Raw genomic sequence first — 15,320 nt, 5'->3', positions numbered from 1 at the left:
GCTAGAGGTGTAATTCCATAGTAGCTGAGTGTGATTCATTCAGTAGTTGTGTGTGACTTAAAAGGGATAATTAATAGCCTTACAATTGTATGCAAAAACATGCAAAATTATATAACTGCAAATCAGTAGTAGTGGTGTGTTTATTACTGAAGTTATTGATTAGTTAGTTGATTTATTGCTTTTTTAGTAATGTATTGCTTAATGAATGAACTTTGTAGTCTCTTACATCAGTTATGTTTTAAGCCTTTAATTTAGAGGGAGCGACTTGGACCCAAGAGGTAACAATATCCAAGGGAGAACATCCTTAAAGTAGCAAAGACATAAATATCGACTTTTATTCTGCAGTGTTGGGCCTTAGTTATGAAAATGCCTGTCTGCCTCTCCAGATTGATTAAACTAATTTCTTATTTAAATATTTAAAAAATGGGAGTTGCAGTCATTGCTTCAGTTCAGGCTACATTTGTAAAGATCTTTTCATTTCTTATTCCTGCATAAATTTTGGTTCTTGTCTGAGCCAGTAAAGGTAATAATAATAATTAAAATACCCAGATCAAATGAAATACTATACTTCTTCCCTTAAAGTGCTAGTTTCTTAGAAAAACTGAAGACAGATCGCTGTCTCAGGTCAACAAATTGCAAAAGAAAGCATTGTTAAAGCGTCAGCCAGTTCACTTGAGCAATGTGTATGTTTCCCAAAACAACACGTTTAGCTGTGGAGTTAGTCTGAGCATAATACATGTATTTCTGGTATAATAAAATTATTTCATTACAGGAGCCAAGGAGCTATGAAATCACTTCTTTGCATTACACAACCTATTGATCGTGAAACAGCAGATTGGATAGTCTGATAATTTGTTAGGAAATGACTTGGCTGTAATCTATCTTCTTGCAGTCTGAGGAACTATGTATTTTTTGTATGTAATTAATAAGCCATGACTTCACTGAACACAAAAAACTGTATTACTGAAAGTTTACAAGCTAGACATTATTCTAAGTAATAATTTTATTTCATTGTAAAAATTACTGTAGTGATTAAACTCAGCCAAAAATGGAGCAGAGAAGGAGGTCAGGCATAGAACGCAGGCGAAGCAGGGAGACTGTGAAGTGGGAGAAGTGGACCAAGAAGTCAGTTGGAGCAAGAGAGAAAAATTAAAGCCAGAAGTGCAGAAAGGTCTCTCAATATGCAAACGGTTCTGCTCTGATGACTCTATTTGCTATGAATTTTGAATTTGATTAAAAGGCTTTTAGAAAATTAGTCACTACAAAATGTTTGGTCTTTATGAAATTATTTTTATAATAATTTCCTTTAGTCTAATATATGATAATTAATAACTTTCTCCCTCTCTGCTTTATATTCTATTCAATGGTGTCCAAATGTTAGAGGAAAATATTTTAAGTTGGGAGAAGTTTGGACAGAGAAAGGGAAGCCCAAGGACAGCAAATAAGATACTAAAACAGGAGCACTAACATGCACACAAATAGTTTGTCAAATACTTGAAAAATACTTGCAAAAGAAGTTGTGACATGAACATATTTCTTATCTTTTTTTTTCTTTTAAAGAAAGATCTCCAGCATTTCTGAATACTTCTATTGAAAGTGTAAACAATCCTCTGAGGTAAAATGAGACTACTCTGACTCTGATGACATGAAATCCAGTTACTGCACACCAAGGAAATATCACAGCTCTCAAAACCAGTCATCTTACATATGCTGGCTAGTGCAATCTTATGAAATAAAGGTTACAATTGTCCAACAGTGTGGAGGAGAAGATCTTTCTTTTTATCCAAAAAGGAAAATAACAGGACACATTCAGGAACTCCAGGTGCTCAAGAGACTAGGCAAAGCTACAATCCAGGAAGCACTTCTAGTGAGTGCTGTTTAAAACAGCATGTGTGAATATGAGTCCGTGTGTGTGTGCATACGTGTGCATGTGCGTGTGGGCACATCTACCCCAGCTGCAGCCACAGACAACCAAAGCTTGGACTTAAGCTTCATGTTTGTTACAATCAAATATTTTTCAGTATAAAAAGTAATTTTATAGTACACATGTATTTTCAAATATATTGTACAATCATCTTGGTATTGTAAACTCTATTACCACAGTTTGCCAGCTTTTATACGACAATGAACGTTTTGAGACCTAGAAGGCTTATCACCTGGTATTCCAAGTCACAGAAGCATACGTAATCAAAGACATACAAATTTCTAATTCTTTTTATTCAGCTACAGTATTTGCTTAAAAAATATTCTTGTATAATCACAGGGATTGTTTACACAAAAAATGACATCATTCTTGGGTCTCAGAAAAATAATTAATTAATATTACATTGAGAAATTATAGTAACACAGAGCTAGTAAAAGCATGGAAAGGCACTTTGTGAGAATTTCCCCCTTTTTCTACAAATTTACATATGAAAACTTATTAAAAATTAATTTTTTAAAAATGTTAAGCCATCTCTATGTAAATATGGTGCTAAAGCTGTAGCTGGGTTTCCAAAACCAAAAAAAAAAAAAAAAAAAAAAAAAAGCTCTTAGTGTTCCCAACATGAATTTTATCCTATTTGCTCATGCAAGTGATAACTCAGTTCCCTGCTGCACTCTGTATTGCCCTTCAGTGCCAAGCTGCCTGACGGATAGAGCAAAAAAGGTCCCTATTTTACCATTTGACTTTCTCTTGTCTTAGTATGCTTCCTAACCTTGTGGCTTACTGTGAGCTTCTGGTATTTTTAGAGGAAAGAAGGGCTGAAACAACAAAAATAAAATTTGACGGCTGGTCTGGAGTTCAGTTCTTTCATGGAGAAAGACTTGGAGAGCAATTTGCATGCAGAGGGCCAGCTCAGTTCAGTGCCATACATCAGCACAGACTTACCGGGCAGTCTGTCTTTGAGGTGCTCTGAAATCTATCCTGACTCATATCAGTGACACTTAGCCCTGTCAGTAGGAGTGAAGTGCCTAAATACTACTGAGGGTCTGGGACAGGACACAACATATATCGTTATTATGCTGAAGACCAGGATGCTCCTGCTGTTAGCTGCTGGCATCCATACTATATTTGCACATATCTTCTCAAATCCCATCCAGCCTGGTAGCAGGCAACATTGGGGTCCTTCTGAGAAAGGTCTGTATTGAGTTGGTCTATGCTGAAATATCAAAATGCTATCACTAAAATGATGGCTAGGACGATTAAAGCCATCTAGACTGCTGATGCTGCTGTGTAGCAAAATCTGTAAATAAATGCAGTCCAAGGGACAAACCAAAGCACCAGTCTTCCCACACCAAGGACTAGCTGTGTTGCTCCCATCTGGCCCTGGTGGTGTTGCAAAAGTTAGGCAATGGGGATGACCACAAACAACACTTTTGTGCCTCATAGAAACATTGTGAAGATACTCTACAAAAGATTAGCGAGGAGCTTGCATGTGATGGCAATAGGGACCATGTAAGAACTGTTAGTCGAGTTTCTTGTGAGCAGGTGGCTGATGGATAGGCAGGTGCCAGGTTTTTGTGTCTGTGGAGTAAGAAGGAGAACCCCCATGGATGTGAATAGCTGTGAAACCGATTTGCTCCTTTTAGACTCCCTACTGATGGATGCTATAACATGACAAGGATTGTAAGTGATATATCTTTGAAAAATGTTTGTGTGCATATGTTTTTAAGACTGTCACAACATATTTATGTGTGTAAATTTTTAATAGAGTGTAAGGTGGTAAGGTCATAACACATAATGCTGTGCTAAGGTCTTTTTCAATGTGGGGCTCAAATTAAAATTCCCAATATGTATATGTGTATTTTTATTTTTGACAAATGCTAAATAAATTTTAATATTTCTTGTTGACTAGAATAAATAAAATAGCCATGGAAAAAAGTAGCACATGTTGCTTGATTTTATTTTTTACAAAATCTTTCAGGTTATAGTTTCTGGTTTAATGACAATTTTTGATTTCCAGCTATATATTCTTAGAACTGCTAAATTAGTTACTGCTATATCTCCTTTGTTGTCATAGGGTCAACTCTACCCTCAGTTACACAGCCAAAAATCTAGAATAATTCCATTCACTTCAGAGAATATGCTGAACCAGTGGCATAACTGAAAAAAAATCTTCCATAATGAGGATATTTTTGTCTAAGACTTAGCTAGAATTAATTTCAATACACAGAAATCATTATCACCCATGTGAATAGAGTCCTGCCTCTGTTATTCAGAGAGAATGTTTTATATAACCTAGTATGGATTGGTTTTTGTTAGACTGTCACAGAATTCCTCCTTATGAGATATTATTTCAGCCTTCGTTAGTGTAAGTTAGTTTAAATTACTGTTTTTCTTCTGACAAATAATACAAAGTCACTTTATTACAAAGGTCACTTTCTACACTTAGCCATGACAGAGTTTTTAATAACTTTTGATGTATGGCTTAATGTCTAAAAATATTTTGCCAGCTTATATCTTACACAGCCAAATCTACTGAAGCTGAGAACATTCAAGAGATGCAAGATGCTGTATGCACCTTGTTGCACTTTATTCTGAAATAATGGATTCAGGAAAATTACATTCTTGTAATTTTGCTGCGAGCGTCACAATAACTGGTGATCTTAACCAAATGTCCAACTCTTAAAATCAAAGGACTGCATGAAAATCTCAGCTTCCATTAAAAATGAGATCTCTATCCATGTTGTTGCAGGTAAAAGTTTGAAAATATCAAAGGAGTACAATAACAGATTCAGGATTCAGAGATTAAAAAAAATACACATTTTAAAATCTTACATTTACCCAGGCTGAAGATTTTAGGTGACCTGACTCAGGATTTTGGAATTCTTAGGAAATATCATTGGTGACTAAGATTCATTCAAGTCATCCCTGGGACAAGTTTAAATAACTTGATATCTGTGCTAGAGCTAAATCACCAAAATGCTTTCCTTATTTAAAAGGATTCCTCCTCTGGCCAACTGTTTTATCTTTCATCCAGGTCTTTGTTGCTGCTGCAACATAAAGCCTGCTGCAGAGTGGATATGAATCTGCCCCTCAGACTGTAGGATGCAAAAAATGGAGAGAAGCCTCACTACTCAGCTGGCCTGAAACTGAACTGACAGCAGAACAGCAGAAGGGAGATTTTGAATTATATAAATGCAAATCTTCGGAGATAAGATGGGATTCTAGTGACAGTACATGTCTATGAAAATTCACTGTAGTATTAGACATCCCCAGTGTCTATTTTATCAGGAATCATTATGCTGTTCGGTGTTCCAGGAACAGTTCTGGGCAATGAAGTAGCTTTTGCATTCAGAGAGGTGACATTTTTAGTTGTCTGGCATAAAGACCACTACTTGTGAAAGGGATTTGTTTGAGAAAATAAAATGCCTGTGCGTGTCATTAACTGGAGACTATGGGTAAACTTCTAAAACAAATTTGCAGCAGCTCAGACAATATCTTGGCCTCAACGTCATTGCTGGGGGGAGGAGGGCTGAGTTCCTGCCGAGCCTGTTTAGAGTTAGGAGTGCCACTGAACCTTGCCAAAGATTCGATCAGGAATCTCACATTTGTGAATGCATATTTCAAATGTAAGAATCTAGTAAAATGAGAATGTGCATTTTAAATAGCCTCTGAGGAATATAAGCCACAGAAGAAATAGCAGAGTGTTCAGTTGAAGCTTGCATCCTTTGGGAACTGATATAATTTCTAATATCTTCAGGTCCAGGGAGCAAAGGAAAAAAGGAAATCATAAGCAAACAGTTATCATAAAACAAACCAAAACAAAAAGGGCCTCCAAAAGATATTCTGACCAGAAAAACATTTTCTAAAACAAGGAATCTAGCATTTGTGGGGAGCATCTTATAGCTAAAAGGTAGCACTACCTACCACATGATTGTCAACAGCACTGGGGGACGGTGTGAACTGGAAAGCTCTGACAGGGGTACTCAGCGCACAACCCCTCAGCATACTTAGACATGCCTGCTGGAAGCACAGCGTTGAGGACTGTTGCCCTCCGTCAGCCATTAAAGATAGACAGAGAGAGAGAGGGAGAGTGAGAAATATTTCTTTTGATTTTAAACAGCTTTAAGACGACAGAGAAAAAAACCTGTCACGTAGAATAAAAGCCTTGCATTCATGTTACTTCCCCTATTGGCAAGTCAGGCATTATTTTTAAAGATTACACCAGGAAGTTTACAGACAAATTCACATGCATATTTACTGGAGAAAAAAGCATTACAATTTTCCTTTCAGATTCTTTGCCACTTGCTTTACCTGTTGGATCCCATTTTGGATTTCAGGTCTGAGAAAGCAGCCTGATGCTGCAGCAGCAGCTGAGGCTTGAAAACCCCAGGACTGTTTTGACATTGAGGATTCCGGTGGAGACACACTGTCTTCCCTTTGATTTGCAGTCTGATTAATGAGCCTGCAAATTGAATTAGCTCAGTTTAAGTGCTCAAAATTCAAGCTCAAATACAAAGAAAATAAGATTAGAAAAGTGTGTGGAGGCTATACTTGTTTTGGTGCCTTTGGTTTTCTAAGCAATGCAGTTAAGTCTGAAAGAATACTAATGGTAAAAGAATATGGCACAGAAGACATAGGATGCATTATAATGTACAAACCAACATGTTAAACACTGTTCAAATATTAAAGTGTTGAGTATTCAGCTGACAAATGACTGTTTCCAGGTTCTAAAGAGGTTAAAGGTAGTTAAAGAAGAAGGCATCTTATCTTTTTTTACTTAACCCAGTGCTACAACATGTGCACATCCTTTTGGACACAATGTCTAGCATCTCTGCTTCTTTTTTAATAATAATAACTGAGTGTCTCAAGGAAGAAAGTGCAAATTAGAGTCATGAATAACTGGATTTATGACAACATCAATGCACTGAACTATGGGAAAAAAGCTGGACAGCATTGTGTCATTTGTTAGCACATGATTTCAAAGCAATCAGTGCTAGATGAAGCAAGCATCACCTGTCCTCCCAAGCTTTGCCCTCCTCCGTAGAGCAAAAAGCACCTGCTTTCTTGTTAGCAAACAGCACAGGAAGCCTCTCTCCTTGCTTCTGTTTGTTGGCTGTGGCTAAGATCTGCGCTAGGTTCTGACATCCAAACCTACAGCTGCAGTGTTTTAGTGGAACCTCCTTCCCTGGGACTTGCTTGTCATACTTAGTTGGGAGAAGGGTTGGAGGATAGATGCACACTCAGTTATTACTTCTACATGGAATAGGACACCTCTGCACTGTGTATGTGGCCCCGCAAACTGGGAAGTTCACCCTGATGCCACTTGGGTGGACAGAACTTAATATCTAGCTTAAAATCTAGCCAGTATTTTATATCTGAGAGTGGTCTGGCAGAGCAATTACCTCTTACAACATGCCTTTGATCCCTTTTAAGTTGGAAAGAGATTATATTTCCTGATGCATAAAATCTTTACTATAACACAATTTGTTCTTTCCTCTACAAATTGCTGCTATAATATTCTCCACCTTCCTGGAACAAGAAGCATATCTGCTACCCCCATGGTTACAACGGAAATATTTTTCTGAAGCATTAGGTCAAGCCCTCTGTGCTTTTACCCATTCAACTAGAACACAGGAAAAATATACCCAGGATTTTAATGAAGATCAGCCTATAAATTCAGTCCTACTCAAGACTCTAAAATTTGTGGTTATCAAAAATTTTGGTGGAAAAATATAAAATAATTAAAAAATATATGCACAGGTTAAAGCTTCTGGAGAGACAACTGACATTTACATGTGCCCTATGATGACCACAGTGGAAAAACAGGAGCTGCCAACAGTGACTTTTTAGCCTTGCTGTATGAGAGAGGAAATAAATAATTCTGCCTGATGTCAGCCATATGATCAACCACTGTTCTTACTATTGTAACCAGTAGGCTACAAGTATTCGATAGGCTATCTTGAAGAAAGAAAGCAGGTATATGTCCGATATTTAAGACATTTAAGGAATTGTCTTTTTAATTACTTTGCAGAGTAAGTAAACAAAGTAAGTTTTCAGTAGAAGCTGAACTACCTCATAAGGAGCAATTGTTTTTTATGAACCACAGCTTCTGAATTTAGCCCAGCAGTCTTGTTCCTATAGAAATCTACTGTGGAAAAAGCAGGAATGAAAGAACTATGCTGAAATGACTGCAGATGTCAAGCTAAAGATAGCTGTTGGATACCTTTCCAGATACAATGTAAGCATTTTTCCTTAAAGAGTTTGGGAACGAAGGCTTTGATGCTCTTCCTGCAAAAATGATATCAGAAAAGTCCCATATGCTTGCTTACCTTCTTGTGTGCTTGTGTGCATGGCGTAGATACGCGTGTTAATTTCCACATTCTGTTAACTCCTTAATTATATGAATCAGAGAAAGAGCTAACTCAGCTCACTAATGCAGGCAGAAATAGAGACACAGAAGCCCTGCCATTTCGTCTAACAATTATTTGACGAAAGTTAAATGAAACCTACAAATGAAATCTACAAATAAAATGAAACAGCAGTGCAAAGCACTCTTCATTTTACTAACTAGATGTTATAATAGCAACAGTATGCTCAGTCTGTTCTGATTTGCAGTATTTCTGTTTAACAGCTGCTCTGCCTGTCTAACAATTACCAGATGTGACAGTTCCCTGATGGATACCTGAATATGCTGTGTGTGTCTTTCTGGACTTTATTACAGCTAAAATATTATTCTGGATCTGCAGGAATGTAGACAGATGTTTTGACAGGTTAGCAAATGGGAATTTTCCTTGTCTAAACCAGTGGGAAATGTACTAAATCTCCCTTAGCTGGAAGAATAATTATCATTCACTATCCAAATTATCTACCTCTCTAATGTCTCTGAAGCATAGTTTACTATTTCTTGTTTATGTTATTCACTTTACTTACTTGTAACAGAATAAACAAGCTCAGATTTTCACATGTGGTTTTACAAATCAGAATATCTGCTTCCCAACTACAGTTTCAAAATCTAGGGCTCTTGAAAATCTGGGGCCTGATATTCAGTTCTGCTAGTTTTGCATTAACCATCGCAGATTATAGCAATATGCTTATGATTACTACCACTATAATAAAGTTAAAGGCAGTTACAGACAGACTTTGTAGTGTGAAGAAAAATTAGTATCACAAGACATGTCACTGTGAATTCATGCCATCTGTCTAATGATGAATGACACCAGTGTGAATGGTACCAAATCAGCCTACAGATTTGCTATATATACTTAGTAACCTGCACATGCATACGGCAAAATGGCCTCACTTACAATGTACATCAAAATAGATAGTATAAGGCTTTGACATATGGTAAACTACCCTATTAAAATTATCACATGTTTCACAAATGAAGTTTCAGCCTAGTTTATTTCTTCTATGGCCATCTGTTTTCTTCCAACAGTCTCATTTTCATGCTTCAATTTTTATTTTACTACTATTGTAATTCTACCCACGCTAGCAGTTCTTTATAACCTTGGCTTTTTATTTTTCAGCCAGTGGGAATGTCATGAAGTCCATTTTTACAATAGTTTCAAATAGTACAGCTTACATTTCTTCAGCAAAATGCAAAAAGTCATTGTTGCTTGATACACTTCTCTAGATTCTCTTTAAGCATTTTGCTACAGGTCAACCTTATTGATTCGTGGTCCTTTCCCAAAGTGAACCCGGTACTACTCTAAACTTCCAGAGGTGGCATGCCTGGGCCAGATTCTTTACTGGTATAAGCTGCTGAAATTGAAGTGTATACAGTTCTGATGAACTATGAAAGCTAGATCTCACAAACATATTCAACATATTGTGTCAGGGTTATAAATGAGACCAGAGTTTCCTTCTCTTCTCTTCTGCTCTCTTTTTCCTTCCTGATACAGTTATAAGGGTATCATTTGATGTAACCTGATTCCTTCTTTAGTTTCTGGAGGGCTGAAGGCTTTCACTGTAAAAGTATTAAAGAATTTGGCTCACCTCATCGAATTGCAGTCATTTAAAAGGTAAATATTTAGACTAAACTAATTAGCTAGACTTTTCTACTAACATGGAAGAAAGATGTGATGAATTACCTTCTGGAGGAACCTTTCTCTCTGCATAGACTGTGGACAATTCTCAGATGTCTAGGTCAGAGCAGATGTTTGTCTTGCAGTGTACAGCACCTGTCCCATGATCTTCATCTAGTACTGTTACCTTGACTTTGTGGCAAGAAGGAGAGAGTCAATAACTAACAGAAGCATCATCTTCCTTGTTCCTTTCAACTTACTGATAAATTTGTACATAAGAAAATGTGAGGATTTTGCTGGAAACCATGTTATTTAGCAATAACATCAAGTTAATGGACTTGTCCAGTTTCTCGTGAGAAGGGATAGAGTCAAAGAAGAGGCAATACACGTAATATCTTCTGTCCAATTGTTTTTTCAAAGTTGGTTTTGCTCTGTTCAGGAGAAATCTCTATAGTGACACTTTCTTCTCCATGTGCTTGCACTTGGTGCTTAGGGGAACCTATACCTGCCCCCTGAATTAATCAATGGTGGAACAGAAAAACCAACCCAACCCAACCAAACCCAAAACCAAGCAATAGCCAAATGATTTAGAAAGAGATACAGTTCTGGGTAAGAAATATCTCATTACTGCAAAACTGCCATATTATTTTTAATGGTTATTGCTCATTAGAAGAAATAACCGTTTAAATAGAAAGAATTTTGTGTAGAGAAACCAGAAAATGAGGAACACAAATAGGAAGATGGCAGTGTGCAGAGTTAAACTGGGAAAGTAGAGTGAACATCAACATTTATTACAAGAATGAGCATGTTTAATCATACAGGATGGACAGAGATACTCACTCAAGTCAAGTCACTTTCTACCTGTGCTGAGAACATGCACCCAGCATATGGCACAAATATGTGGACTTCAGTTCTTTAAATCTGCTCTCCAATGCCTTATGTCATGAATAAAATTAACTTAGAATCCATAATCTGTTTCCTGATGGTGATGTGCACTTACCCCCCAAAGTCACATGTTGCCTCAGAGAAGGTATATTACTGGAACATCAATATGAAGGCTGATGTGTTTGAATGTCTCTGTTAATGGGCATTTTACACTATGCTTAACTATTTTCCTGCAGAGAAAACCATACATACAGTTTCTCATTTTTCATAACCAGATCCATTCACCAAAAATATTTTCCAACGAAAAATAGCATTATCATGAAACTAAATGATGGCCTAATCTCTTTCTGACAGAGAACAAGCAGTTAACAGTGTCTGGAGAGTTTTTAAAATGTAGTAATGATTAATTCTGCATTTATTCAATGCTACATTAACTCTTTTAATTACTCATGTAGCAGCAAATCCTATGCACTGCCTACAGTACAAGCTCTCCCAGTGCTTGCAATGGGACTAAACTAGTGTCTATGTTAAAAAATACGTGGCATCAACTGGAGGAGGTAAAAATATTATTAAAGTGTTGTGTAAAATATTTATTATATAGAAACTCAGATTCTTAATCTGTGGCAATTCATTGTAAAGCACTTGGGTTTTATTATTGAATTCAGAAAAGAAAATTAAAAGGAAGTTCATTACTGTAGGTTTCTAAGAGGAGAGCACTCAGATATTCACTGTAATATAGTTAACCTTTGGGTAGGCAACAGGCAAAGTGATTTCCTTAGGATCCTTCCAGCCCTGTTTGGGTAATTCCATAGCAGATATTTTGAAATATTAACTCTGCTACAAAATGTTCTTAATTCTAAGTCACTGTTTAGTAATAATGACTCTATTTGTTGTCAGAGCTCCCGTTGGCAGCAGCTATATTACAATCAGTGTGACTCAGCCTGCAAAGAAAATGCATTTTAAAAGGTGTCTGATAGCTGTATTTGATATTAGTACAGACTTTGATACAAACTGCTTTTCTTCTCCAAACGATAAATAGGAATGCATTTGAACTCTTGCAACTTATTATTTTTAGTTATTTTTTTTCTGTGTGAATAATAACAGTTGATAATGTAATGAATTACCTACTTTTAGAAAGAAGTGTGGCAACCACTAATGTTCTAAAATGCCATTAATTATTTGTGTTTTCAATTAGTAGATGGAAAATAAGTAATTTTAGAGTTAAGTCAGAAGAACAGAGATAGTACTTAGGCTGAAGTCCAGCACAGGCAGAGTTTTCATGCCTCTTGTTCAAAAGAGCAAGGCACAATAACCCCCACCTAACTGCTGAAGGATTTGACTTTGCATTTTCAAAATCTTGGCCAGGAAGCCTCCTCAGATGCTTGAAGCTCTGCAGTGGCTTATGACCACAGGCATTACCATTTTGAGATGGCTGAGAATCTAGAGACTCATTTCATTCATAACCCTGTCTGGGTGTCATAGGCTTCAGGAAGCAATTCGGTATTCATGAGTCCAGAGATTAAATGAAGCTGTAGAGAGTATTTTTTCCAGGAAGGTGGGAAAGGGACGGAATTCTCAGTACCACTCTAAGGACTGCTACACATTTTGCCTCACATGGAGAAAATGCAGAAACAGCACTGTAAGTAAGGCTCAGCATATGAATTCAGAACTAGCTTGAGGGTCTAAGGTGCTGTTGCATGCTATTGAGTAGACATATCCAGAAACCTTAATCCAATATGTGTTTGTTAATTTTAGAGCTAGAGCAGGGTGTCTAACACTATACCAATTCCTATTTATGATTTGTTGTAGTAGGAGAACTTGCTTCCCCTGCTATTGTATCCACCTTACCCTACTTTTCTTTGCTTGACCCTTGTTGCCCCAATTAATTAGCTTGCTCTTATTCCTTTGTTCAGATTCCCTTGGGCCAGTCCCTTGAATAATTAACAAAACAGATCAGAGGCCATGGTTACTGCATGATACTAGTTGTGGCTCAGTTTTATTTAATATCAGTGTGTGACTCTGTACAACATATTGTGAGTAATTGCTTCTCCACTGCTCTACCAGTCTGCTTGCATGTGTGAAAAGGCAGCATCACAAAGCACTGGGCCATAGCTCTCCTCCTACTATCTGTAAGCTTATATAAAGAGCAAAATTTGGTCAAAAGCCCATGAATGTGATCTGACCTGTAGGTGCCTGAAGTGTTGTGCTGAAAGAAATGTGCCTATCATTGACCCCTCTTCAGCACTGGAGCTCACAATTTTCACCTCAGGCGCAATGTTCATGTACAGTTTTGACACTGCGAATCTTGTGGAAATTTCTGTCTTCCTTTTTGCCTTTTTCAGCAAACAAAATTGCCTTCATGTAAACTCATTTAATTTCTATTATTGGTTTTATTAGGTATGGGTTTGAATTTTGATTCTAATCAATGCATATAATTTCTTCTTTTTTTCCTTTCTTCCTTAGTGCTAAAAACTACACAAAGGCTCTTTAATATTTAATTGATGATATCATTTTACAGGTTTTAGTTTAAAGGTAACCATAGCACAAACGCATACATTTTTAACTGCAGGGCTGCAGTATAGGTTCTTGGGATTCCTCTTTGGTTTAATATGAGAACTCTTGTCAACAGAAAACAGTGCTGATATTGTTGTAAGTGTGACAAACTGGCAAAGACAATGGGCACCACTCTGGAACAATGCAAACTGCTTATATCAATGGACGAGACAATGTTTAAAAGTGAGGTGAAGACTGAAAGTGAGAGGCTGTTGAGGAAAGTTCGATTCCGGGTTGCCTCCTCTCACAGCGGGAGAGTGCTAAAGGAGGTTTACGCCGACGGAGAAGCTGGAGACTCTCTGGATTCTGAATACGCCAGCAGTTCAGAGACTGACCAAGCCAGCCGGTTAAGTGAAGTGGAAGGACAGCAGAATGGACATGTAGGCTCTGAGTGTGATGAAAATGAAAACGAGCAGGATGACTTGCTCATTTTAGCGAGAGCCACTAAAGAAGGGGGTTTTGGTACAAAGCGGGTGAACATTCTCAGCAAAAATGGCACAGTCAGAGGAGTCAAGCACAAAGTCAGTGCTGGCCAAGCCCTTTTTGACAATTTGTCAAAAGTATTTCAGGTAAGTGATGTAGTAAGCCCTTTTTCTGTCCCTTTTAACCTGTGTCCCTAGTTATTCTTTTCCTTTGTCCAAATCTCTCTCATTTATTTTGGAGTTCTTGAACTCCAAATTCAATTTTATTTCCTTTATATTGCTGTGTGTTTGCTCTTCTTGCACAGCAGAGGCTCATTACTCTTTCTGATGTACCCCGGCTCCACACTGCAAATTGCCTGTGAAATTTTTCTTTCCAAAACGACCTAAAGTTTGCTGACTAGAAATAGACATGCTGCGCTTGCCATGTAAGAACCAGGAAAGAAACATACTTGGGGAATTAGTTATTGTTTTATTGGAGATCTTTACTGTGGAACTACAGGGATGTAAGACATGTTTCCACTCCTGTTATATCAGTTTTAATGAGTTTATGGTGTTATCTACTGGCCCCTACATGTAAATATGTATACTTGTAAATTCCAATGTGTTTAATCTACAGAGTAGATCAAATTAGATGCGGGATGGCAGCAGTGACAGTTTTCCCACATAAAAGTTTCAGAAGAATGAAATCTTAGTCGGAGAGCTCTTTTATTAATGTCTGTTTTCCATTCATTTTGTAGAAGGACCTGAATATTTGTATTTGAAACAGTATATGCCACATTGACCCCTTAGGCAGATAAACACAGCTATCTGAAAAATCAGCATAAATGTTCTAAAAAATACATTATTTCATTTATATAATTCTATCTCTATATGCTGTTTAAGTCTTTAAAGGACTAAAATTCAAACAAGATAGCAACAGATATGCTACCAAACTCTTTCTAGAGGCTGTTATAAGCTAGAATTATTGTGGTCACTTAAATTAATTTATAAATGGTTTCAGTGTATTGTTTTGAAAGAATTTCTACAGTTTTAAAGTGGGTGGAATTTAATATTAGAAATAATTGTTGATGTGTATTGAAATGAAATCTCCTAAAAGATCTTTTTTTTTTACCTTGAAGCTAAATAGTTTTATAATAAATTTATAAATGGCTACAGATTAACATTTTCTTACTTCTGAATATGAATTTATCCCTTATGTTGTACCTAAATTATAGCAGTCTTGTCGGTACTGATTTTGCTATGGAAGATGGATATTTCAAAGACCATGCACCTGCTGCAATATGAGAGCCTTGTTCTTTGCAGCCAGTGCATCTTATAGCACTCAAGTAGCTAAAAATTCGCTTTATTTCAAGCTACTTCCTGAAGATTTTGTCCTTAAGTTTCCTACTTTGATAAAAGTTGTACCTGACTGACTAGGGACTTTTTCTGATTAGATATGAGTCTGGAAGTGTTCACTGAGGCACATTTTTGTTCTCCTCCAACCTAGATTCCTTCTATTGTTCCATGTGG

General features: G+C 37.0%; 1 protein-coding gene across 1 annotated transcript in view; it reads left to right on the top strand.

The window, feature by feature from the left end:
- Window positions 1-13,490: 13,490 nt before the first annotated feature.
- GRXCR1 (glutaredoxin and cysteine rich domain containing 1) overlaps window positions 13,491-15,320 on the top strand; it is a 39,092-nt gene continuing 37,262 nt past the window's right edge. Inside the window, exon 1 of the mRNA XM_064511771.1 lies at window positions 13,491-13,958. Within this exon, the coding sequence (XP_064367841.1) occupies window positions 13,512-13,958 (447 nt within the window). The 5' untranslated portion in view covers window positions 13,491-13,511. The remainder of the gene's footprint in view (window positions 13,959-15,320) is intronic.

Source organism: Dromaius novaehollandiae, chromosome 4, assembly GCF_036370855.1.
Source record: "Dromaius novaehollandiae isolate bDroNov1 chromosome 4, bDroNov1.hap1, whole genome shotgun sequence".
Classification (NCBI taxonomy): Eukaryota; Metazoa; Chordata; class Aves; order Casuariiformes; family Dromaiidae; genus Dromaius; species Dromaius novaehollandiae.
Note: the sequence above shows the minus strand (reverse complement) of the source record. Positions and strands in the feature narration are given on the sequence as shown.